This window comes from Mytilus trossulus, unplaced genomic scaffold, assembly GCF_036588685.1.
Source record: "Mytilus trossulus isolate FHL-02 unplaced genomic scaffold, PNRI_Mtr1.1.1.hap1 h1tg000210l__unscaffolded, whole genome shotgun sequence".
Lineage (NCBI taxonomy): Eukaryota > Metazoa > Mollusca > Bivalvia > Mytilida > Mytilidae > Mytilus > Mytilus trossulus.
The window spans coordinates 244576-272297 of NW_026963310.1; the positions used below are offsets into that span (position 1 = coordinate 244576).

The 27722-nt window shown below is 34.1% G+C and overlaps 1 protein-coding gene across 5 annotated transcripts; it reads right to left on the reverse strand.

Moving 5' to 3' along the window:
• Positions 1–10293: 10293 nt before the first annotated feature.
• LOC134700973 (uncharacterized) lies at positions 10294–26363 on the reverse strand. Of its 5 annotated transcripts, none has more exons than XM_063562114.1 (3): positions 26274–26363; positions 16363–16493; positions 10294–12455 (listed from the first exon to the last, which is right to left on the reverse strand). In XM_063562114.1, exons 1-3 carry the CDS (start codon positions 26353–26355, stop codon positions 10542–10544), a joined length of 2127 nt encoding a protein of 708 aa, XP_063418184.1. In that variant the 5' UTR covers positions 26356–26363; the 3' UTR covers positions 10294–10541. The 5 variants fall into 5 exon arrangements, with proteins under 5 accessions (XP_063418184.1, XP_063418186.1, XP_063418188.1 ...); XM_063562116.1 differs by lacking the exon at positions 26274–26363 and adding an exon at positions 24821–24911; XM_063562118.1 differs by lacking the exon at positions 26274–26363 and adding an exon at positions 20493–20671.
• Between the last annotated feature and the right edge of the window lie 1359 nt (positions 26364–27722).

A 27722-nucleotide genomic window follows, 5' to 3' on the forward strand; every position in this document is an offset into this window, starting at 1 on the left:
AATGGAATAAATGTTTTTGTTTCCATTCTGTAACTTACATGTAAGTTTGCCTCAACCGAATGTTATGAAACTTATACACAAAACTTTCATCAAGTAAAAATTTGTGTAGGATCAATTTTACCATTCTTCAGTTATGTCCCTTTGTATATTTATGTGATTTGCAAGTAGGGGTTTCATCTGTGTCCCATGGACACAATCCTCATTTATTGTTTCATAATTTCTATACAGATATTTATGTTACAAAGATTTTTGGAAATTTCTCCTCCATTTTCGTTGCCTAGTTTTCGTGGCTTTGCAACTGCTAAGAAAATATAGTTTTGATAGGGATAGCGATGACTGATCAAGCAGCAGTGTTTACTAACTACTTTAAAACTATATATTTTAGATGGTGGAAGGCATGGATGTCTCATAATATGCAAATAGGGTATCCATCAATGACACAAAATCAATACATGCATTACAAAAAGCATAGGAACAGTGCCTGTGTTGCTGTTCTTCATTGCTAAGTCACAGGGAGCAAAAAAAATCTCATCCCCATTTTAAGCTAAAGTCTACCTTGACATCGGCTTGAAAGAGTTTAAACCGTTTAACTGATACTTTAAGCAACATGTCAACTATTTTTGATTTAAAGAATGATTGCTTAGTGTACATGTACATCTGGCAGGGCTTATCTGACCTTTCGTGAAAGATTGATATGTTCAGTTAGTTAAATTTCTATTAAAGTGCGTTGAGGAGTACCAGATAAGTTGAAGAAGGGTCAATGTTTTGAAAGAGTACTCGGTATTCAAATAACGGAAATCAATAGTCTTTAGGAGAACTACATAAGTCAAATATCTGAAAATAGTTAGTCAGTGCTTTAACCCTTTAGCCCCCGATCCCGCCTGTAGGCGTGATGACGACAACCAATCTTTGATAGCCCGTATGACCCTCCATACTTTTTTTGAACTGCCCAGCTGAACTGTCATGATAGTAGAGACTTAAACCAAGCCGTTCATGGTCCATAAACTCTTCTCAGATGTTTGTTCATGAAAATATGGCACTTTGATGATGAAAGCTGTTTAAAAGTTTTAAATCGGAAAAACGTGAAAAGTAGCCAAAAATCTGGTGGGGGTGGGCATCTTTTGATGGCCACTACGTAACTGCAAGTGACTGTAGGTATAAACTATAATCATAAATGCATGCATAGGTGGTTCAGGAACACAACAAGGTATAATATGGCCAATGGGAATCTAGTCTGTAAAATGTTGGTCACCGTTTTGTCAGAAATCAATAAAAACACATTTCGGCAGACCTGACTTGACAATAATAATTCCCAAGCAAATCACTCAAGGCCCACAAACTGCCAGTTAGCATGAATTGACTGCTGTAACTATAGGGTAATACTTGAATGACAAAGAACCACAGTGTTGTCAATGTTCACCTCTCAAGGTCGTTTTAAGATAGGAAAATAGACAGAAAATTACTATTTTTCAGTAGGGGTGGGTTCAAACCACACGAGAAAACAACGGATATCAATAGTTAATGCTGTGAGGAGTACTCGTTGTTTCAACTAAGCAATGGATATCAACGGTCAATGCTTTGGGGTTACTCGATAAGTCAAATAGCGGAAATCAATTATCAACGCTGTGAGGAGTACTCGATAAGTCAAATAACGGATATCAATTACCAATGATTGAGTACTCGATCAGTCGGTGAAGACAATCTATAGTCAGTCAATGCTTTGAGGAAAAATCTATAAGTCAAGTGATACAAATCAATTCAATAATGGAGAACTCGATAAGTCGAACCCATATATATATATATATAAGCCAAGTATCGGAATTTAGTGGTCAACGCTTTAAAGAGTACTTGAAACGTCAAGTAACGGAATCAATAGTCAATGACTAGGAATGCTTGATACGTCAAACAATGGATATCAATAGTCAACGCTGTGAGGTGCACTTCTTGTGTCAAACAATGGATATCAATAGTCAACGCTGTGAGGTGTACTTCTTGTGTCAAATAACGGATATCAACGGTCAATGCCTTGAAGTCAAATAGCGGAAATCAATATTTAACGCTGTGGGGGAGAACTCGATAAGGGATATCAGTCGCCAATGATTGAGTACTCGATCAGTCGGTGAAGACAATCAATAATCAGTCAATGCTTTGAGGAATACTTGATAAGTCAAATGATAAAAAATCAAGTCATAAATTGAGAACTCGATAAGTCAAATATCGGAAATCGAAAGTCAATCCAATGATAAACACTCGATTAGCAAATAACAAAAATCAATAGTTGATGCTTTGAGAAATACTCGATAAGCCAAATAACGGATATCAATAGTCATTGTTTTGAGCAGTACTCGATAAGTCAAATAGAGGATATCAATAGTCCTTGCTTTGAACATTACTCGATAAGTCAATAACGGAAATCAATGGTCAATTCTTAGAGGGGAACTCGATCAGTCAATGATCTGAGTAATACTCGATAAAAAAAAATGCACTTTTATCATTTCCATATATACTATCCATAAACATTTCAGGACAGAAAGATGTATGATTGGATATCTTATTTTGTCTTTGGATTTACTTAAATTGTAAACTTATTCAAGCCTTCCAAACTTATGTTAATCTTAATGATAAATTAATAGGTTTTATTCCCATGGAAGTATTTAGTGCAGAATTTTCACATGTAATGTCAATTTCACGTCATAAGCATTTTGAACTAAAATAGCCATATAAAAAGTAAAATCATAAAGATACTGAACTCCGAGGAAAATTCAAAACGGAAAGTCCATAATCAAATGGCAAAATCAAAATCATAAAAACATTAAACGAATTGATAACAACTAGCATATATATACGTCATATACTCCTGATTTGGAACGGGTATTTTCTTATGTAAGCAATGGTGGACTGAACCTGCTTTTATAGCTAGCTGAACCTCTCACTTGTATTTCAGTCGCATCAATTTCCGTTATATTGACAACGATGTGTGAACTAAACAAACATACATAAAAGGTTAAAAAGTCGAAAATACTGCAGTCAACATTGTGTTATAATCTTAACCACAAAAAAAACCCATTCAAATATGTGTAAAAAAAAGAGGCACAAAATGGCAAATAGGCCAAGCATATAAGCAAAAATTAAAGACAAGAATACAAAAAAATACCATAGTACAAGAATACAGTGACTATAATTTAAGTACAGAGCCACGTCATATACCGGTATGTAACAAAGAAACATAAAAAGTCATAAAGACGAGGCACGTAGCAAAAATGAAATACACGAGAATACCATAAACCATAATGACATGACGAACAAGTACACAAAGTATCTTCATAACAATTAAAATAAACAAATATTCAACAAAGAAGCACAAAAAGGCATATATCAAATTTAACAACCTCATGCATTGCTTTCTTATTTAAAAAAAAAATCTTATTTATGTATGTTAAATCCACTCATGATCGATTGAAAGATTTTAAGCATTCGGACCGAATGGCCAGATCAATAGTTATCAAAGGTACCAGGATTATGATTTGTCAACATGACTCTGAAGTGGAATTACACGTTTGACGTCATAATGTCAACGTCACACAGGTAGAGATATATAAAAAAAAAATCGTTCAAAGTACGAAAATTATAAAGTCTATAGGTATTTAGGCATATCCTCTGTAGAATGTTGATTATAAATTGCCGCTTGTCTATTTGTTAAATGTGTATTTCTTATATATATATATATATATATATAAAAAAAAAGAGCCACGTCTTTATGTATAAAAGAAACACAAAAGGGCAAAGAATTTGAAAAAATGAAAGACAGAGTACATTTTTTTTTATTTATAGAACAATAACACAAGTACAAAGCCACGTCATATGTATCAAAGAAAAACTAAAAGTCACAAGGACAATTAAAGCAAATATGAAAAATAATGCATACAACACGATCATAAGTTCAGAGCCACGTCAAATGGATATCACCAAAAGCAGACCAAACAGTAAACGTAATATCAATAAAGACAAATTAAAGAACACTATAACACGTAGTAAGATGGTAAACATAGTCAGTACGCAGAATATATACTTCAAGACCATTGTGTATTATTTGTGAAATTGTTACGGAATATCTATCAACAAGGTCTTGGTACTTCCGATGAACTTTTTAAGAAAAAGGACGAGACACGTTTGACATAGCTCTGGTTCATCATCTTTCTGCTCAGACACTGGTGACGCTAAAGAAAGTTTGAGTAGGAACTGCAAGCTCTTGAATACCGAAAAAGTTTGGAAATTTATATCCCATATACAAGTAAACATATAAAAAAACACGATTTGGTATGATTACCTATGAGACAATGGTCCACAATGGTCCACAAGAGACCACAATGACATAGAAATTAACGGCCATCAACAATGAGAAAAGCCCATACCGCATAGTCAGCTATAAAAAGCCACCCAAATGATAATGTAAAACGATTCAAACGAGAAAACTAACGTCTTTATTTATATAAAAAATGTACGAAAAACAAATATGTAACACATAAACAAACGACAACCACTGAATTACAGGCTACTGAAGTTGGCATATTGTTACTAAGGTGAGCAAATTGATAATTTGAAAATCAAAATCGTCTCGTCTGTCAAAGTTTCTGGTATTGAGATGACTATGTATGTCAAATTCGAGGTATGAGCCTAAAAATGAGACAGAGGAGCCGTATCTGCTGTTTCTTTAATTTCTTGTTCTGGGGGATATATTAACGAAACCCGATCAGAAAAGTTTGGATTGTTAATGGAAAGACCATCATCAATATATCTGAAAGTTTAATTGAATAACCTGGCTTCTTTAATCTTTATGTTTTTGAACAGTGTCTGAAATAACTCCGATTCATATGAAAATAGGAAAAGATCGACAAGAGGAGGTGCAATTCTTAACACAGTTCGTTCCTATGGGAATGCCGACAATTTGTTGAAACAGTCTTTCTCCAAATTCAACAAAATATATAAGACCCTCTGCAGACAGAATTTTTAGTCAATCTAATGGACAATTTTTTAGTGGAACATGAAGATGAGCCGGCAATGTACTGTAGTTTGTACGGAATTTTGTGAAGCTTAAGTATCCAATAAAAACAAGTTTAAGTACTCCAATTTGTTGTTCAATGTAATGTTTATTGAAGTCATGAAGAACTTATGATTCCCCAAAATCTCATCCTTGTCAAATAATGCATGTGGGATTACTTGAGTGCTTATTTATTCCTAATTCTTTTACAAGACATTCTTAGTAAAACGATTTACATACAAGGACGATATTATTTTAAGCTTGTCCGCAGGAACAACAACATACTTATGAGGAGATGAAAACAGTCTTTGGTCGATTATTCAATTTTCTTCAACTTTGTAATTTTAACAATATTTGTTTCGAGCGTCACTGATGACACACAGTTTTTCAACTTATGAATGCAACGTTTTATCAGAGATCTGATTGTGTTAACCATTCAGACCTAGTGTCCAGTTCAATTTCTTCTCGTTTAGCCCATGATATGTTGTAGTCCTAAAGGGAATCCATAATTATTTAGAAGTTATGGTTCTAATTGATGTGGTGTGGTTCCCGTAACTTAGGACTATGAGAAATCACCTTTCGGAGATTTTCATGTTGAGTTATATTTTAATCCCCATTTATAACATGTCCAGAGGGGCTGTAGTTATAAGGCGAGTGGACACAGTCATATGTATATTGGAAAGGTTTTTCTGCTCTTTGATCGGGTTGTTGTCTCTTTAACACATTCCCCTATTTCACTATTTCCCTTCTCGACATAATTCTCCACAAAGACGTTGTGTGGTTACGATTTCAGTCATACAATGAAAATCCGTATGTGGCTTGTTTGGTAGTTATCAATCGTCCAGACAACGAACTCTTTTTGAGATGAAACACTTAAATTGCACTTTTAGCATTTCTATATATACTATCCATAAACATTTCAGGAAAGAAAGATGTATGATTGGAGATCTTATTTGGCCTTTGGATTTACAAAAATTGTAAACTTATTCAAGCCTTCCAAACTTATGTTAATCTTAATGATAAACTAATAGGTTCTATTCCCATGGAAGTATTAAGGGCAGATGAGTCAATGTTATGTCACTTTCACGTCAAAAACATTTCATCTGAAAAGTCATATAAAAAGTAAAATCACAAAAATACTGAACTCCGAGGAAAATTTGAAAGGGAAAGTCCAAAATCAAATGGCAAAATCAAAATCATAAAAACATAAAACGAATGGATAACAACTAGCATAATCCTGACTTGGTATTGGCATTTTATTACGTAGCCAATGGTGGGTTGAACCTGTTTTTATAGCTAGCTAAACCTCTCACTTGTATTTCAGTCGCATCAAATTCCATTATATTGATGCGTGACCTAAACAAACATACATAAAAGGTAAAAATGTCAAACATACAGCAGTCAACATTGTGTTACAATCTTAACCACAAAACAAACACCATTCAAATTTGTAAAAAAAAGGGCACAAAAATGGCATATAGATCAAGCATATTAGCAAACATTGTATGATCTGGTGTAGTCCTCAATGGAATCCATAATTATTTTGAAGTTATGGTTCTTATAGATGTATTGTGGTTCTCTAAACTTAGGACTATGTGAAATCTCCTTTCGGAGATGTTGAATTATATTTTAATCCCCAGTAATAACATGTCCAGAGGGGCTGTTATTATAAGGCGAGCGGACACAGTCACAGTCATGTAAGAGTTTCTTTTTATGTATTGTTCTAAATCAAGACAGATCATGCGTTAATAGATATATAAGTAGTTATCAGAGGTACCAGGATTATAATTCAGTACGCCAGACGCGCGTTTCGTCTACATAAGACTCATCAGTGACGCTCATATCAAACTATCTATAAAGCCAAACAATTACAAAGTTAAAAAGCATTCAGGATTCAAAATTCCCAAAAGTTGTGCCAAATACGGCTAAGGAAATCTATGCCTGGAATAAGAAAATCCTTAGTTTTTCGAAAAATTTAAAATTTTGTTAACAGGAAATTTATAAAAAAAAAATGACCACATTATTGATATTCATGTCAACACCGAAGTGTTGACTACTGGGATGGTGATATCCTCGGGGACAAAACTTCCACCAGCAGTGGCATCGACCCAGTGGTGTAAATAGTTATCAGAGGTACCAGGATTATAATTTAGTACGCCAGACGCGCGTTTCGTCTACATAAGACTCATCAGTGACGCCCATATCAAAATATTTATAAAGCCAAACAATACAAAGTTAAAAAGCATTGAGGATTCAAAATTCCAAAAAGTTGTGCCAAATACGGCTAAGGAAATATATGCCTGGAATAAGACCAGTAGCTCCTCTAAAAAGATATAACGCACACATCAAAAGTCTTTGTAAAAATACATTATATAACAAAACATCTTTTGGGGTAAATATGTTGCTCATAGATCATGCCAAATTCAGAAAAAAATATATAGCATTTATTTTTATATAGTGTGCTGTTATTCACCAAATGACAGTAGTTAGAAGACAACGTTTGAAAAAAGAAATATTAATTTCCGATAGTCTAATGTTTTCTTTGGTAGATAGAACTTTATTAGAAGATTTTCAATTTTCAATTTTTGAATTAAAAGAGAATTTGTTTAACAGATATTCATGTTACAAAATGATGTGTACAAGGATATAACCATACTGTCAAGAACAAATGCATAAATTGTGCACGGTGCACGAACTAGTATCTGTTCATGAATTATTGACAATGGTGTCGGACAAACGATAAAGTTGTAGTAAAATTGAAGTTATCATTCTTGGTCCAATTAAAAATATTGTCTTCCAATGCGTAATGGACCTCGTTGGTAATTCCAAATACTTTTATGGTTCTAATTCCCATGTTAATACAGGAGACATTAACATCGTTTATGAACGAGAGTCGAAATCTTTCCTCATATAAAGGACCTTAATATCGTCTCCGTCAATTACTAATTGGAATGAGTATCGTAACATCACCCATGACTAACAACGGACTTACTGCTCGAAAAGAATAAAACGAGAAAAAGCTAACAATTTTTTGATATTCTATTTTTAATTCAGTAATCATCATATAAATTAATTGTTGGAAAAAACAAATTAAAATTACTCCTTACAAATAGCCCATTTGTTCGTATCAAACATTAGCTTATTGAACTCGCCAAAGAATTTGTTTTTGTTCCGACTGATAATATCAGTACAGTTTGAACAACTGGGTCGATGCCACTGCTGGTGGAGATTTATTTCCCCGAGGGTATCACATTCCCAGTAGTTAGCACTGTTTGTGCTGACATGAATTATCATTGATATTGTTATATTTATAAATTAACTGTCTACTAAATTTTGAATTTTTTGAAATACTAAGGCTTTTCTACTTCAGGCATAGATTACCGTAGCTGTATTTGGCAAAACGTTTAGGAATTTTCGTCCTCAATGCTCTTCAACTTCGTACTTTAGTTGGTCTTTTTAACTTTTTTAGATTCGAGCGTCACTGATGAGTCTTTTTTATCTGGCGTATATATAAAATTTAGTTTTGGTATCTATGATGAGTTTATTTGACGTAAATTTAACAGTGAGGATCTGCAAAAGGAAATCAGTAATTCACCAACATTTAACAAACTTGATTTTCGATAATGACATCTACAACGTTGACTGCTTACTCCATTTTTTGACCAAAATGTTCATACAAGTGAGAGGTTAAGCTAGCCATAAACCAGATTTAACCATCCGCTTTCTACTTAGGAAAATGCCTGTTCCAAGTAATGAATTTGACAGTTGTTATCAATTCATATAATGTGTTTGAGCTTTTGATTTTGCTACTTGATTGAGGAATTTCCTTTTGAATTTTGCTCGGCGTTTGGTATTTTGTGATTTTACTTTTTTCTGTAACAAACAAAAATCTTTTAGATAGATTTTTACCAGCTTAAATTAATATATATAATGAAAGTTCCAACTATGTACTGGCTTCCGAAGCTGAAGAAAACACTTTACAATTATATAATTATTGTCTTCGTGCCATTTTTTCGACACTGAAAACTTTATTCTACTTACACAGTAGAATAAAAGCTTACCAAATTTTTTAAACAGACTTACAAAACTTTGAATTTTTCGAAAAAAACTAAGAATTTTCTTATCCAAGGCATAGATTACCTGAGCCGTATTTTGCACAACTTTTGGGAATTTTGGGTCTCAATGCTCTTCAACTTTTTACTTGTTTGGCTGTATAACTATTTTGATCTCAGCGTCACAGATTAGTTTTATGTAGATGAAACGCACGTTTGGCGTACTAAATTATAATTCTGGCACCTTTGATAACTTGTTGTGTAGAAAAGATATAGTTTTGATACTGTTGTCAGATCATTAAATATGGCATATGTTGGTATTTATATGGTTTCACTCATAGGGTCTGTACTATGATGGTATGGTCTAAACATTTAACAGCCCGTACACATAATCTTCCAATCAGTTTAATTGAGGTCTGGTATGGTTTTTTTTTAAATTTTAATTCATTTATTAAGTTATGAGTTTACAGTGACGTTCATTTTCAATGAAGTAGTACACATTTTGTTAATGGGCTAGCTGAAGCCCTCCCCGTGGAATGGATTTTCTCGCTGTGTTGAAGACCCGTTGGTAGCCTTCGGTTGTTTTCTCTTTGGCCGGGTTGTTGTCTGTTAGACAAATCTCCCATTTCTATTCTCGATTTTATCAGAAATTCTCTAACTGTACCACATGCCTCTTAATCTTGATGGACTGCGAATGCTAGCTTTCCTGCCGAAAGTCGTTGGTTCTAAATGGCCAACCAGGATTCCCCCACCAATAAAAAATAACCCCACGTAATATCCATTAGTGCTGATCGTGGAGTTAAGACACCCACAGGAATCACTTTGATTCAATTGAACTATGAAAATAAAATGAAGTGGTATCAGTGGCGGATCCAGAAGTTTTCATAAAGGGTGGGGTGCACTGACTGTATATGAGGGACCCGCTCCTGTCATGTTTTCTTGATTCCCTATATAAATTACCAAATTTTCCCTAAAAAAGGGGGAGGGCGGGAACACCAACCCCATATATCCGCTTCTTGGTATGATTTCTTAAGACAACTCTCCACCAAAGTCAAAATTGACGTCTCTCTTGCTATCTAAAATAAACAGACCCTTTTTAAACACAAGATAAACTGAGACACTATGAGACGTCAAAACGAAAATTATAAGATTCAAACCACTGTAAACAAACTCTAATTGAATAAAACAAACATGCGAGGGATATATATGTATATATCTATCTCAGTGGCAACTTTATTTTGCTGATATCTTTGCTGATGTTTTCACAGATTTTGCTGATATCTACACAGATTTTGCTGATATCTACACAGTTTTTGCTGATATCTACACAGTTTTTGCTGATATCTACACAGTTGTTGCTGACATATACACACATTTTGTTGATACATACACACATTTTGTTTATGTTTTAACACAAGATTTGCTGATGTTCACACCTATTTTGCTAATGTTTACACAGATTTATCAACACTATGTATAGGCATAGTTTGTTGCTTTTTCTCTCGTTTCATAGTAAATTTTATAAGAGGATTCTTTTTACCACCGGGATAAAATTCATCCACTTTTATATTCTTTCCAAAAATATGTTTCATTGAGTTTTTCATCGTCGGTAAATGCGAATGATCTGGTGTAAGGCCAATGTTTTTCTGTCCCTCGGGATTTGTAGAATTTGCCTTTTCCTGTCCGGGGCGTAATTTGAAATAAGAAAAAGTTGGTTTTGATATGCGATCTAAGATCCACGATTCGTCTAATTCGTTAATTTTACTTAGACGTGACATTCGGAGTTCTACTAGAGCTTTCAAGTAAGCTTGTTTGTGTATGTTCGGATCTATACCGTTTTCGTAAATGTTTTCTGTTGATGTCCAAATTTCGGGGTCCTGAACCTTGCGAACTTCGTCATGTTCACCATCGTCTATTTTTCCGTCAAACATTTTTGAGTGGTTAACTAGAATTTCTCGCGAACGGTCGTCATCCTCAAATTTGACCCTTTTTTCTTCGCTGTGATGTGACTGCTTAGAGTTTGTACCACCCCGGAAGCTCATGTTAGATGTCCGTTTGCTGGTTTTCATTATCGGCTTTCCACAATGTGGACAGTTACCCTGATGAGAAGAAGACTTAGCGTGTACACACCATTTTTCATGATCTCCAATTTTCAGACATTCTTCACATTTGACTGTAGTATAGTCAATATCCTGACAGCTGCACCAGTAATTGGCCATGCTGCTTGCTGCCAATTTCTGGAGGATAAATGACGAAGACGACTGGGATAAGGCTCGAGAATCTTCGGAATTCTTTCGGGAAATTTGCGATCCTATAAGTGCCAACTCTTGGTCCGATAATTTAGAATTAATACGCGAACGAGCTGGTGTTTGCACTGAATTTTCCCGTGATGCAATAGAAAAGCCATCATGGGGCAAGGATTCATTATCGGACCGATGGTGGTATTTAAGGTGTCCCTCGTCTTCATTTCCGGAATCGGAAGATCTTTTCGCACCTTTTGGTCTAGAAAGACGAGAAGACGCTGGAGATATAACGCTTTCTGAATACGGCCTATGAGATTCTTGTGTTTTTTCCTCTTCATGACCACTAAAACTTTTTGGTCTAATTTCCGAATCAATATTTTCTTTGTCTTCCTCGTCATTTTCACTATCATCGGTTTCTTCTTCCGGTTCATTGCGCAAGTACCCATCAGCTTCCAACCATGAACGATCGCTGATAGTTGGGTTTATCTTGTACGCTTCGTTAGATCGTTTTGAGCTATTTTTACCGCTATATGTACCGCTATTTTTACCACTATTTTTACCGTTATTTTTCCAGTTTTGAGACGAACCCGCATTTCGACTGTTATTTCGCCAATTTTCGTTTGGATTCGATTGTCGACTGCTGTAATGGCTTTTTTGGTCGGATATTCTGCTATTCCGACTGCTGCGTAGACTAGCTTGACCGGAAGTTACCGGACCAGAAGTTTTACCTTCATCGGCAAATATTGAAGGCAACTGAAATTTTGCTGATTCCCCAACGTGACTTTCCAATTGCACACCGTTTAAAACGGAAGTATCGAAATGAGTTTGTCCGTAAATTGGGACTGGTGAATACTGTTTCCCTTCTCTTCGGGACTTAACTCGGACGCTGACGCTCAACTTTAATTCTTCATCCGATAATTGTTTATTAAAATTAAAGACATCTTCCGGATGGTCGCCATCTCTACTTTCGATTAAGGTCGGATACGGGGTTTTTGTTTGGTGATTACATTTATGGAAGAATCCTTTCCGAAAAAGATAAGCATGAGGATGTTGATATTTCCCATCGAGATCTAAATGACTACAGATGTAGCAGACATTTTGTGGGAGTGGCTTCCTGCGTATCTGAAAAACCCAAATAAGACGAATATTAACGTAAGCCCACACAGTTAAGTATAAACGTTCTACATCAAGAGTTATGTTGCTGACAGATTTAATACGCAGCGATCATAATATCACAACATTAATAATAATAATAATCATAACAACAATATCCTTATTTGGAGAGAATAACTCATTTGGATTACACCATACGCAGCCTGGTAAGCAGCAATCTTATACGAAGCGATCGTATACGCAGCGATTTACATACTAGTATATATTTGTTTAGGGGCCAGCTGAAGGACGCCTCCGGGTGCGGGAATTTCTCGCTACATTGAAGACCTGTTGGTGACCTTCTGCTGTTGTTTTTTTATTTGGTCGGGTTGTTGTCTCTTTGACACAATCCCCATTTCCATTCTCAATTTTATCTGTTTCTTTTTGTGTAATCTTGAAGTTTATACAATTTATTAATCTTGAAGTACTTATATACAGTTTATTAATCTTGAATTATTTATGAACTAATAATTATCTTTATTATTAGTACATGTACACTTATGCAATTAAGTTGTATCTATGACCATGATGACTGAAATAGAATGGAGACGATTTATGGGGCTAGCAAAGAGACAACATTCTAACCAAAAAGCAGCACAAGACCATCAATTGGGTTTCAGCGCAATTACTTATAATCTTATTAATAAATATAAAAATAAAGATGTGGTATGATCGCCAATGAGACAACTATCCACAAAAGACCAAAATGACACAAACATTAACAACTATAGGTCACCGTACGGCCTTCAACAATGAGCTAAGCCCATAATAAAGTATTTGACATATTTACCCTTGGTAGATGTAAATCCTCTGAATTTTGTGGTTTAATTCTATTTCCAAAAACACAATTATCTCTTTCAAATTGAAAGTTCTTACTCCGTTCGAGTCCAAAAATTCCTTCGAAAACCATGTTAATTTAAGTGAAATATTTTAAGTAACCATGATTTTACAAAGATTTTAACAAGCGGTTACCGTATTGACTACTGATGGTTGGTAACAGATAGAGAATTTGAACAGTGTCCACACCTTTTGGCAACATTTCTAAAACGAGGGTATTTGAGGTTTATATACATGTATTAGACCAGCTGAATTGAGTATTTTGTCTCATTCCGTACGTGCCAAAAGAAATTACAATCGAATTTTAAAAAGAGATAAATAATTCTTAAATCAATAGAATGATAGTATATTTCTTAATAATTGATTTTCGTTCAAGTGTAGATAAAAGAAAAACTTCGTTTAATGTGGTTTTAAATCTAACCCCCTAATTCTATACCTCTAACATTCTACCATTTGACAGCTTTTGTTTCTCTAAAAACAATAAAATGGTCTTAAATAAAATACACAGCAAACTTATCAGACTATCGCGATTTTGAGTACACAATACATGGGTTCATCTCTGTACTGTAAACCTGTATCATGTGACCCTTATCATGTGACCCGTACCACAGTCTCTATAACGGTATTAAAAGATGACCCGCTATAACGGGTCGCCTTCTTAAAAGGTTTTATTCAGGTCTTTATCGCAGAGTCATCTTCATACACGCCACTTAATAACAAAGAATTTAAAGATAATAGATAAAGAGCTTTTAATACAACCATGATGTATTGTTTCTCAAGGAGTTACCATCTGTTTACAGAACAGAAATACGTTAAACTTGAATATAGACCGTGTACATATACGTACGTGAACATCTTAGCATGTAAAACGTTCCTGTCTCTCTTTTGAAGAATCACGAAGAACTCGAATGTATTGTTTTCTTTTACGAAATTGTGATTTTAATAGTCGTGTTTGCGAAAAAAACAAGCAGACTTAAATATGGACATATACGTACACTATAACATGTAGAACGTTTTTGTATTTCTTTTGAAGAATGACGTAATACTAGAATGTAATTGTTTTTTTTTAAAAGATTTTTTTATCTTTAATGGTCGTGTTTATGAAAAAACAAGGAGACTTAAACATATTAAGCGTGTACCGTGTATAATAATAGACGTTACACCACAGCATGTAAAACGTTTTTGTCTCTATTTTGAAGAATGACTAAGTAGTAGGCGAATGTTTTGTTTCTCAAGAAATTGTTATTTTTAATAGTCGTGTTTACGAAAAAAAACCAATCATCGTTTGTTTATGTGTTACATAAAATTGAGAATGGAAATGGGGAATGTGTCAAAGAGACAACAACCCGACCAAATAAAAAACAACAGCAGAAGGTCACCAACAGGTCTTCAATGTAGCGAGAAATTCCCGCACCTTTTTCGTTCATTTTTAGTAAATAATTAATGCCGTTAGTTTTTTCGTTGGAATTCTTTTACAATGTCATTTCGGGACGTATTATAGTTAACTTTGCTCATTGGTGAAGGCCGTACGGTGAACTATAGTTGTTAACATCTGTGTCATGATTTTGGTCTCTTGTGGAGAGTTGTCTCATTGGAAATCATATTAACACATATTTTTTTTAATATTAAACATTGACAAGTAAAATCAGTATAGATAGAACGATTTATAAAGTACTCTTTGTCCTTGAACATGAACATGGACGTGTATAATAATATACCTACTAAAAAAATATTTTGTCTCTTTTTTTAAGAATGGCGAAGTAATGGTATACATATTGTGTACATATTTTTTGCCTCTCTTTAGGTGACTGGTGTGACACTTTAATGTATTGTTTCTTGCGATTGTCAATATTTATGTTCATGTTAAATTACAATACAAACAGATTTCTAAACATGCATACGGACTGGGTACATCAGTAGAATTATGAAATTTAGAAAAAAAGAAACTAAGATCGAATGTAAGGCTTTTTTGCTTATCTTTGCTTGGCGCTTTAAATATTTGACATTAGAGACCCGCAATATATAATTTCTGCTTCAAGATATCTTCAATTTAAAAACAAAACAAAATAAACGAAACAAAATTAACAATATATAAGACGGCAATATCCATTGTAGCTTAAAACCAACCCAAAAAATCTCAAGAAAAACACCTAGCCAATATCAATTCGCAATGCCTCTTTTCTACATTTAAAAACCAAATAATTTTTGTAATTTAGATGATAAAAATCAAACATGAAAATTTGGGATCAAATTAGGAACAAGAAATTGACATTTTTTGTTCTTTTAATAGCAATTAAATTTCAAATCGGTAATCATATGATCAATAATTATTGTGCATGCATTCGTCTGAGGCAAAAATCGACCAAACAGAAATTATATCATATTTTTAACATAGTGTATCGTTTGTATACTTAGGTAGCGGTGTCCTATTCCAAGTAAATGACATTTCTCATAGTCAAGGTAAACTTAAATCTAATAAAGATACTGTTTTTATGATGGAAGAATGATGATATGTTGCATATTTACGGGGAACCGTTGGGAAGAATGATGATATATGATGCATACTTGCGGGTTACCGTTGGGGAGAATGTTAACATATTGAATACTTACGGGGTACCAAGTGGGAAAATGATACTTACGGGGTACCCTTGGGGGAGAATAGTAATATGTTGCATACTTACGGGGCACCGTTGGGGATAATGATGATATGTTGCATACTTACGGGGTACCGTTGGGGAGAATGTTAACATATTGAATACTTACGGGGTACCAAGTGGGAAAAGGATACTTACGGGGTACCCTTGGGGGAGAATAGTAATATGTTGCATACTTACGGGGCACCGTTGGGGATAATGATGATATGTTGCATACTTACGGGGTACCGTTGGGGAGAATGATGATATGTTGCATACTTACGGGGTACCGTTGGGAAAGAATGATGAAATGCTGCATACTTACGGGGTAACGTTGGGGAGAATGATAATTTGTCGCATACTTACGGGGTACCGTTGGGGAGAATGATACTATGTTTTATACTTACGGGGTATCGTTGGGGAGAATCAACATCATTGACGTTTATCAAAACTTTCAATCGACGCTGTGTTTTTCTGACGTCATATAGATCTACATTTTCGCCAGAAACTGCTGCCATTAAAGTAAGTTCTTGAGTACCTTGAATATAAAAATAAAAATATCTTACCTCGGGTGGCAAATTGTTAACAACGTCAACCACTTCCTGTACACTGACGTAGTATGTCTTACGACGTCGTCCTAAACCAAGGTAAACACTCATTTTGGTCTCTATGACAACCGGTAAAAATATTATTTTCCGGTTATTTGGGTGTGTTCGAATTTGATGAATATTCTTGCACTTAATCTTCTTTCATGCCACGAAGAGGAATTTCTAGAACTCAATTCAATGTAAGTTTGATATTAAGAAAACATTCATCTCATCTTTTATAAATTCCTCACAGAGTAAACAAACTAGATTATTGAGAATAAGACTCGTGTTTGTATAATTATTCTGTAAGATAAACAATATTAAGCATATTTTCTTCCGTCTGTAAACATTTTCATTGTTGTCGAACTTTAAAATCCATCAAGACTTATACTAATTAGCATGTTTCGTATTAAAATGAAACTTTGGACTGATTGCTTAACTCAGGCTAATATATAACATTGAGTTATAACAAATATTATCATAATGTATAAAATTTGACATTCGTGGTAAAGGGTCACAGGATCTTTACAGAGATAGAAGATCTATTACGGTTTATCAATAGATATCAAGTTATGATTCTATACCAACCTGGATCAATTTCCAAATCTTAGTATATATAAAATGTAATTGATTTATTACGTTATATATAAAATCATGTATTGAGGTTTATCAAGGTTCGTAATCTCTTTCTTTCTCTTTTTTTTTTCTCTCCATCTTGTCTTCACATTCCTTTTTTCCCCAAATGCTATCAAACGTTTCGCTTCTAGTTTCAATTCAACTGAACTTCGTTTAATCCTTAATTTTTCATCCATTTTTTTTTTATGTCTTTTCAGGTGAATTGACATTCCTTGTGAAATATCTCTTTCCCTCTGACACTTATGTGTGTGTCACGGTAGTTCATACCTTCTCATTATTATTATAACTTAATAATTTTTATTTCCCACAATTTTTGATGCTTTATGCGTTTTTCTATCCTTCTATTCTTGTTCGCAGATATTTATATTCTTTTAGATGTTTCATTTTTACTCTATCTCTAGTTGTGTCCCTACGGTGGTCAAAATAAGAGGTTTTATCTAGTAATCTTATTTCTTAGTTCCTTTTGTTGATGCTCATTTTAGATGGAAAACGTTTCCCTCCATTTCTTCTTTAAACCCTTTCTCGTCTATTTTCTACCCCTTGTTTTTTTTTATCATTTTAATCATTGTTTTGATTTTAATTTCAAACCCCTTAGGGGCATTTTGTTTCGGCATCTTTATTTTCGACAGTATATCATTAAAAAATCCCGATGTTATTTTGCATCATTGAGACCCCCTCATAAGAACCCTCTCTTATTGATCGGACTGCATTAACTTATTGTTTGCATCGTTGAGACCCCCTTTTATACTAACCCTCTCCTAAGAACCCCCTCCTATTGATCGGACTGCATTAACTTATTTTTTGCATCGTTGAGACCCCCCTCTTAAGACCCCTCTCCTAAGAACCCCCTCCTATAGATCGAACTGCATTAACTTATGACAACAAAATACCGAGGACAAACAATATTTATTTTAAGCACGACAATAACTTGTCAAATAAAGATTAATATCAATTTAAACAAACAAATATTTAAATAACGGACAACACATAATCAAAATGTTTCTATTTAAATACTATAAAGTGCAACGTGACTGTTTTTTGTAAACAATTGTGGCATTTTTATCCACATTAATTGATATTTTCTTATCACGATTAAGTCGCAATAAAAATATATGTAAGTTTATTGAAAAATATCAAAATAATGATTTGATATAAATTGAAAAATATAAAAATATTGATTTTATATAAATCACATGTTTTTGTTGTCTCATGGAAGTAAGTATATAATTGTGGTAAGATTGTCAATGACAAACTTATACACAGAAGACCTACGCAACTATATATGTCCCCGCGCGGCCTTCAGCAACGAACAAAACACATACCGTATAATAATGGGACGATCAATTGATATTTTTGGGGAAGGGGGACAAGTAACCTTTTTATTGATATGCTTTGCCATGGGAAAATTAATTTCAGCTTTTGCATACAATTATTATCCGCTTTTTGTGTTTCAGAATATTTATTGCCACCCTGTATGTTAAGCTATAAGATATACTATTAATATATATATAATTGTACCTGAGTTAACAATCCCATGCAAGTACTCACACACGGCAATCTACCACGATCACATGACAATGTTCACATATATATATATGAGACAACTGTTAAAAGAGACGGTTCATGTTAATGAGAGAGCGATGCAATAAAATGGTTCATGAACCAGGAGAGGTGAACGTATGGAATGGTTTACAAATCTAGAAAGACGAACAGATGAAATAGTCCAAAAAAAGTCCATGAACCTGGAAAAAAAGACGGGCATACGAAAAGTCAATGAACATGAAAAGACGAACAGATGAAATAGTCCTTGAACCTGGAAAGCCGAACAGGTAAAATATATTCCACGAACAAGGAAAGACGAACAGATGAAATAGTCCATGGAACTGAAAGACGAACAAATGAAATAGTCCATGAACCTGGAAGACGAACAAATGAAATAGTCATTGAACATGTAAGACGAACAAAGGAAAAAGTCCATGAACCTGAAAGACAAACAAATGAAATAGTCCATTAACATGAAAGACGAACATATGAAATAGTCCATGAACCTGAAAGACTAACAAATGAAATAGTCCATGAACCTGCAAGACGAACATATGAAAGAGTCCATCAACCCGAAAGACGAACATATGAAATAGTCCATCAACCTGAAAGACGAACAAATGTAATAATTCATGAACCTTAAAGACGAACCTATGAAAAAGTCCATGAACATGAAAGACGAACATATGAAATAGTCCATGAACCTGGAAAGCCGAACAAGTGAAATATATTCCACGAACAAGGAAAGACGAACATATGAAATAGTCCATCAACCTGAAAAACGAACATATGAAATAGTCCATGAACCCTGAAAGGCTAACAAATGAAATAGTCCATGAACCTGAAAGACGAACATATGAAATAGTCCATGAACCTGAAAGACTAACAAATGAAATAGTCCATGAACCTGAAAGACGAATATATGAAATAGTCCATCAACCTGAAAGACGAACACATGAAATAGTCCATGAATCTGGAAGTTGAACATATGCAATAGTCCATCAACCTGAAAGACGAACACATGAAATAGTCCATGAACCTGAAAGACGAACAAATGAAATAATCCATGAACCTGGAAGACGAACATATGAAATAGTCCATGAACCTTAAAAGACGAACAAATGAAATAGTCCATGAACCTGGAAAGCCGAACAGGTGAAATATATTCCACGGACAAGGAACGACGAACATTTGAAATAGTCCATGAACCTGAAAGACGAACATTTGAAATAGTCCATGAACCTGAAAGACGAACAAATGAAATAGTCCATGAACCTGGAAAGCCGAACAGGTGAAATATTTTTCATGAACAAGGAAAGACGAAATTATGAAATAGTCCATCAACCTGAAAGACTAACATACGGAATAGTCCATGAACCTGAAAGACTAACAAATGAAATAGTCCATGAACCTGGAAGACGAACATATGAAATAGTACATGAACCTGAAAGACGAACATATGAAATAGTCCATGAACCTGAAAGACGAACATATGAAATAGTCCATGAACATGAAAGACGAACATACGAAACGTACATAACACAACGAGCAAATGATTCATACAATTTGAGAGTATAATGTACTTGAGATAAATATCCTATGCAAATGTTCGCATATAAAAAGCATAGATCAGCATTGATTGATTGATTGATTGATTGTTGTGTAACTCAACTTGAATGGCGAGTTAAAGTTACCACACCATTGCAATGACATAGTAGGTATATATGTTGAGAAATATCTTGATTTCTAAATGAAAACTTATAACTACTTACGAAAATATCTCCAAAAATGTTGACACTTATTACAAAGCTTTAAAGTAGGAGGGATGTAATTATTCTTGTAGTACCCTGATATAGGCGGTAAATAATTGTCACTGTAAGAAGTCCTGTCAGTATCAGGTTTGGTGTCGAACCTGGGTGAGGTACGAGATACCCAGAGTTCATTGTGTGCGTGTTTTAACACTGATACTTTGGTGTCGGACTTCGGTGAGGTAAGAGCAACACTGAATTCATTGTGTTCGTGTTTGACAATAGGTGCTGTACGGGTCTGACGGTTTATTTTAGGTAATCTTATTCGCGGAAGATTTGGTCCCTCGGGAGCAGTAAGCATTTGTCGCTTGATAGTTGTTTTCACAGTTTTTGATAGATTTTCTGTCGGTTCCATATGTTTATATTTTGTTTATATTATCGTGACTTAATGTAACCGTGTTATCGAGTCACATTTATGTAATATTTGAAATAGTTATAAAGTAGCTCCCTGGTTTAAACCACAATGTTCATGTATTTGCATGGTCACTAATCGTTGTCTATGTCGGTATATTTATCGATAAATCCGATTTTGTATCCAGTCAGCTATCGATCTATTCGATCATTATATTATATTTCGCACATGTGTATCAGGTCAGCTATCGAGCTGTTCGTTAATTATATAATATTAAACACATATGTATCTGGTCAGCTATCGAGCCATTCGATCATTATTTGATATTAAGCACATATGTTTCCGGTAAGCTATCGAGCTGTTCGTTGATTATATAACATTTAACACATGTATCAGGTGAGCTATTGAGCCTTTTGTTAACTATATAATATTTCGCACTCATGTATCCGGTCAGTTATTGAGGTATTCGGTCATTATATAATATATCGCACATATATATCCGGTCAGCTATCGAGATTTTCGATCATTTAAAAAATATTTCGCACATATGTATCCATTCAGCTGTTGAGCTATTCGTTAATTATATAATGTTTAAAACATATATATCCGATCAGCTATTGAGCTATTTGTTAACTATATCATTTTTCGCACATATGTTTCCGGTCAGCTATCATTAATTGTTTAATATTTTGAACATTTGTATCCCGTCAGCTATTGAGCTTATTGTTCATCATATAATATTTCCGACATATGTATCTAGTTGGTTATTGAGCTATTTGTTTGTTACTAGTATATGATATTTCGAGCAAATACAGCCGGTGTTTACCCGGTCCATAATGCAGTAGTATAAATAATAAACATGAACGTTCAACTAAATTTTTATCTAACATTTCAACTTTTCAATTTGAATGAGACCACCTAGCGTAGAAATTTTTGATCGTCCATATTACAAGATAGTTCTTCCTAAATCATGCATTTATATTGTTGACAGGAACGTTTCGGTCTTTGGATATCTTGTAGGGGGGTAATTCAAGTTTGTATAATAAGTGATAAAATCAGTTCATTTTTGTTTAAATACTGGTTAATTTATCTCCTATCTTTAGTTAAACGTCTATTTGTGATAAAACACTTGTTTTGAATCATGTGAACATTTAGTTAAGATCAGATTTATATACAGCCCGTAAAGATAAAGTGCTTAAACTGGAGCGTTAATTCCAATCTTGCTCAACAATACATTTTGCAACCTATCACGCAGGCTTTAGTCCTATATCTATGTCATTTGGTCTCTGTTGGATGGGATAGTTTTCTCAAAGGTAATTTACATTTTACCTTTATCAGAACTATACGTTAATTTGACTTTTGTATACTTTGTTTGGCTGCAAACAGAAATAAGATCTTACGCACGCACAGTGACAACAGTGTCCGGCACACTATAGTGACATGACACCAATGTCCCGCGCGGTAAAATAAAATCGGTGGCCGGCGCTTTATAGGTACACCAGTGCCCGTCGCGGTATAGTTACGTCCGTCCCTTTGTTGTATAAAGCCATAAGTACCCGGCGCAGAATAGTGGCATCAGTGTATAACGCGAGATAATGACATCAGTGTCCGGTGCGGTAAACTGACATCGTTGCCGCGGTACGTTATAGTGACAGAAGCACCCGACGCGGTAGAGTGGCACCAGTGTCCGGTGCAGTATCGTGACATCAGTAGTGGCGGTATATAGTGTCATCAGGGTTCAGTGCGGTATAGTAACACCATGCAGTGTCCGGTGCAATATAGTGACATCAGTAGTGATATCACTGCTCGACTCAGTATAATGACACAATATCTTTAGTTGTGTTGATTGAGTGCTGAATAGTAATAAAAGGAAAAGAATATGTTATTATGAATAAGTCTCCTTTTAATTTTTGTTGGTTGGTTTCTGTTAAACAGCTGTTCAACTAGGCTTTTTTGATGATAGCTCGGACGAATGTCTTATCTGAATAAAGCTAAAAATTATCAAAAGCTTTAAAATGAATTGTAGGGTTTTCAAATAAATATATCCGGTAAAAAAATCAGTCATAAAAATCTCTTTATATAGAAATGAATGGAAATTTACAGAAGGCTGCATAAGAATATATTCTGACTACGTCAATGGAATTGGTCAGTGTAACATTTGTTGCATGTATGGTGAAATTATTTACGACACTATTGTTTATTATTGCTCGTCATTTTAGGATTGCATGTTGCATTTTTTTAACTCAAAACTTTTGAATACGTTTGTATTCCCTTTCATTCTCATTCGCAAGGCAAAACAAATCTGGAGTCTGGAAAAATGTCTTAAGTTTATTTGGTATAAATTTGGCACAATTTTTTAAAAGACAAATGTCATGTTGTCGTGTTACACTTCAACAGTCTTGTTCACAGTTAAGATAACACTTATCTTAAATTTAAAGTACCACTTATTGTCTTGTGTTCCTTTGTTTGTTCCGATCCTTGAACATAGAAGAATGTCAATGGTGCTTTATGAATATAAAATAATTAAAAGAGACAAATGGGCCAAACAAAACAGAATTTAAGAACTATTCCTCTCTTTAAGTTTTCTCAAATTTTGGGTCAAATCTTGAATCTGTAATAAAAACATAAGCATTATAATGTTCTTTTCTAAGTTAGAATTAAACTGAACCTAAAAAATGCTCTTTAGCTTCATACAATTTGAAAAGGTGTATGAAGTTTTTGATTTTTTGCGTGTGAATGGACAATCAATTGATATTATGGGTTTCGTGGTGGAGTTGGGGAGGGAACTTTATTCATACTTATTTTAACTTTTTTACACATCAATATCTGCAGTTTGTAGGACAAAATTATTAATTTCATCGACTGATTGGTGCTTACTTTACATTCAGCGATTAACATGACATACATTTAACGATCGACTTATATTACAGACATCCAGCGACTAACGTTACAGACATCCAGCGACTAACATGACAGATAACAAGCAACTAACACGACAGACATCCAGTGACTTACATGACACATATCCATTGACTTACATTACAGACATCCAACGACTTACATGACATACATCCATTGACTTACATGACAGACATCCAGCGACTTACATTACATACAAATATCGACTAGCATTACAGACATCCAACGATTACCATTACAGACATTCAGCGACTAAGATGACAGATATCGGGCAACTTAAATTAGATAAATGAATCCGTCCCTATTTACAATCTGTTCCTTAGGTGCGGATCCAGGGTTTCTTGTTAGGGGGATTCATTGTTGGGCTATGCTCGGTGGGATTCATTATTCTGACACAAACAATTGTTGTAATTTCAACTTTACCTTTTTTGTTGAGTCATTAGGAGGTTTAAACCATGTCTGAATCCGCATTTGAATGTTTTTCGAAACACTTTTTTTTGAAAGTGGAAAAAACGATCGGTTTTGCATTGGTACATAATTTATAATTTACAGTTTATCATAAGGACTCTCCTGATGTTTCTACGATTCCCTTGCCTAACTAAATTCCCACTCCCCTCCCCAAAAACAAAAGAAAACCAAAGGAAAAAAAATACATAAATTTAAAACTCGGAGGGTAAAATCCTATTTTGTTATTTTTAGAGACTGATGTTTTTCCATTCTCCAAAAATAAAGTTTAACTAATTATAATGAAATGAAATAAATAAACAAACAAGTATAATTAATATAATAAATCACAGAATTAAAAAGGAATTAAATAAATAAACCGATTTATAAATTTGAGGACACATAAGCTTACTTGCACGGCAACAAAGTGCATCTTTTAAAAAAAATAAAAAAGATGATAAAATGTTCCTTTAAATTTTCTTATTAAAAAATCTTTAGCGTAAAATATTCTATGGATATGTAGGATTGCTGCATGCGTGAGAAGTTGCAAGATAAAATTTGAGTTGACAAAGCTTACCTTGTTAATACAACCGTCCCTTTGTTACCCCTAAGCTAATACCGCCTTCCTATTGTAACCCTAAAGTGTTAAGAGCTGGTTTATAAGTTATATGACCATATATTAATATTTAACTTTATATACCGGGTCTATAAACAATATAAAATAAATATTAAATCAGCTTATCCCAGAATGTTTGTTTTTCATATTAACGTTACTTATAGCGAAGGTAGAATTAATCCCGCCTCCAACACTCGGAACGTTATACAGTGTGGTTCGAAAAAAATAAACTTCCAGCACCCTATATAAACCTCGAATACTTTTAAATTCTCAATTTTGATTTTCAAGATCTGTTTTAGATGTTTTAATCAGTTTAGCGTCACGGATGAGTCTCTTGTAGATGAAATGCGAAACTGGCGTATCATATTTTAATCCGGGTATCTACAATGAGTTTATTTAATCTTATGGTGAGCTTGACTATGTTATGCCCCGACTTCAATGATAGAGAGTCATTTTTTCCAATCGTTGCGTCCGTCCATTATCCCATCTGTCCGAGAGAGAAAAACAAATCATGGGAAAGTTTTTGTTGAGAATAGATAACCATGAAATTGTATTCACATCAATCGGAGACTTAGTACACATGATGTGAAATTCTACCTGTCTACACTTAATACACATGTACCAGTAGTCCCTAGTTAAACATGTTAAAACTAAAAGACAAATTGAAAGAGTTGGTCTTGTTTTATTTCATGAAAAGGAATGGCCAACGTTAATACGAGTATCTTGTCTGAGTGAGGAAGAAACTGAAGTACAAAAAAAAAACTTCTCTGAAACTGACATTAATAAGATGCTTCATTTCTTGCTTGGCAACATGTATTAATTACGTTTGGAGGACGTGTTTTTCAACAAACAATCGACATTCCCATTAGAACCAACTGTGCTCCTCTACGATAAGGGGAGTTTTTAACGACCTTGACTAAATATGAGGGTCTTGCAAGACTTGTTCCTTTATTCATATGAGACTGACGTTATACCGGAACTTCTTAGGAAGAAAGGAAATATATTCGGCGAAAGGTAAGCGCCAAACACACATAATACTGAAGACCATCTTTATAACACTTAATTCTAGTATCTATATTATGGAAAACAGATGTGTCAATATATACACTTTACATAGATTTTTTTTAAACAATTATATACTGATTAAATAAAGGTTGATTACAGTTCAGTGGCAAATATTTCATGCATGTTCATGCAGGACTAGGACAGTTATATAATCTTGTCCATTAGAACGAGGTTTATGAATTTTAGCTGTGTTAGACCTACTTAGCAATACTATATAAGTATAAAATAAAATGAATTGTTTGATTTCAACTATGAGAAAGAAAGAGTTAGAGAGAGTTGCAGGGTGGTTCCGACCTTAAATGTTATACAAGTATAGTATATCACGTCGGTATTTGACCAGAAAGTTTACCAGAGTTATCTTCCTTGATTGGTTCATACTGGACAGCTAACGAGGTATCCTCCTTAATGGATGAATTCTCTACAGCTAACATTTTGTGTTTTTTACTCCTAAAAGAATAAAAAAAAATGTCGATAAATTAAAAAAAAAAGGGTAAAGATTTTTTCCCTCTAAATCTTAATATATGTTTATTGTTATATATAGTTAAGCCATTTCATATTGATATGTAACAGTGTGTCTTTTTATGTTATTATATTACAGTTACTATTTCAAGTTAGGGTGAAGGTTGACGCCTGTTTAAGCGTTTAAAACAGATGCATTTGTTACCACCTTTACTTATTCAGGTACTCGTTGTTCACTGGTTGTCATATATTGGTTTGATTCTTAAGACTTATTGTTCAGTCTCGTTTCACGTTTTTATCTTAATAGATTAGACCGTTGTTGGTGTGAGCCAATGCTCCGTGTTGAAGGTCGTACTTTGATCTATAATTTCAAACCTTTTACACATTTGGACTGGATGGTGAGTTGTCTCATTGACACTTATACCACATCTTCTTATTTCTATATATATATAGAGTCTATAAGAATCTACCAACCAGTAAACTTAATAGGTTATTATATGAATTTGTCAGTGCCTATGGGAAGTTCTTATATTTTTTCACAGAGGACGGTAATAGAGTATTACATGCATCGATGATATTAAGGAATCTGTTCATATCAAAGTTGTCCTATGTGACATCATAAGGGCAAATATTCCATCCTTTATCCATGAACCTAGCATTTGTCTTTGTTCGGAGGGCAACACTTATGTTAACGATTGACTCACGTCTTTCATTTAAGAGATGTTGTGGATGTTTAGGAACCCATCTCTCTTTACAGTTGTTTTTTTATAAATCACGTAATTATCGACGACAACTGTTCTTAAATGGAATCATGAAAAATCCTGCATTTTGATTTCTGGATTTTAAGTATAACACTATTGTGACTATAGTGTGGATAGATAAAGAGAAATCACCCGAGGTTAGCTGATTGCTAGGATAGCTGATACGATTCCTTATAAATGGCTAGAATCGCAAGTCTGTTCGTAGTATGTTTCTATGGCAATTCGGCAAATTTGAGAGAAAGAAAAAAAATATTTCACGATTGTATTCTATTCGTTTTCCAATGCCTTAGAAACGTAGACAAACAACACAGTATATAGTGATATAGACAAATCAAATCTGAAAATGATTCTGATAATGCCATGTGATAATGAGACCCCACATGGTGGTGTCCAAGGCATCACATAATCACATGATCACAAATTATCGGCCAATATGATCACATAGTCATTGATAGTTATTTTTAAATAATCAAAAATGCATTTTTAACATTTTTTGATTCGAGCGTTACTGATGAGCCTTTTGTAGACAAAACGCGCGTCTGGCGTAAATATAAAATTTAAATACTGGTATCTATGTT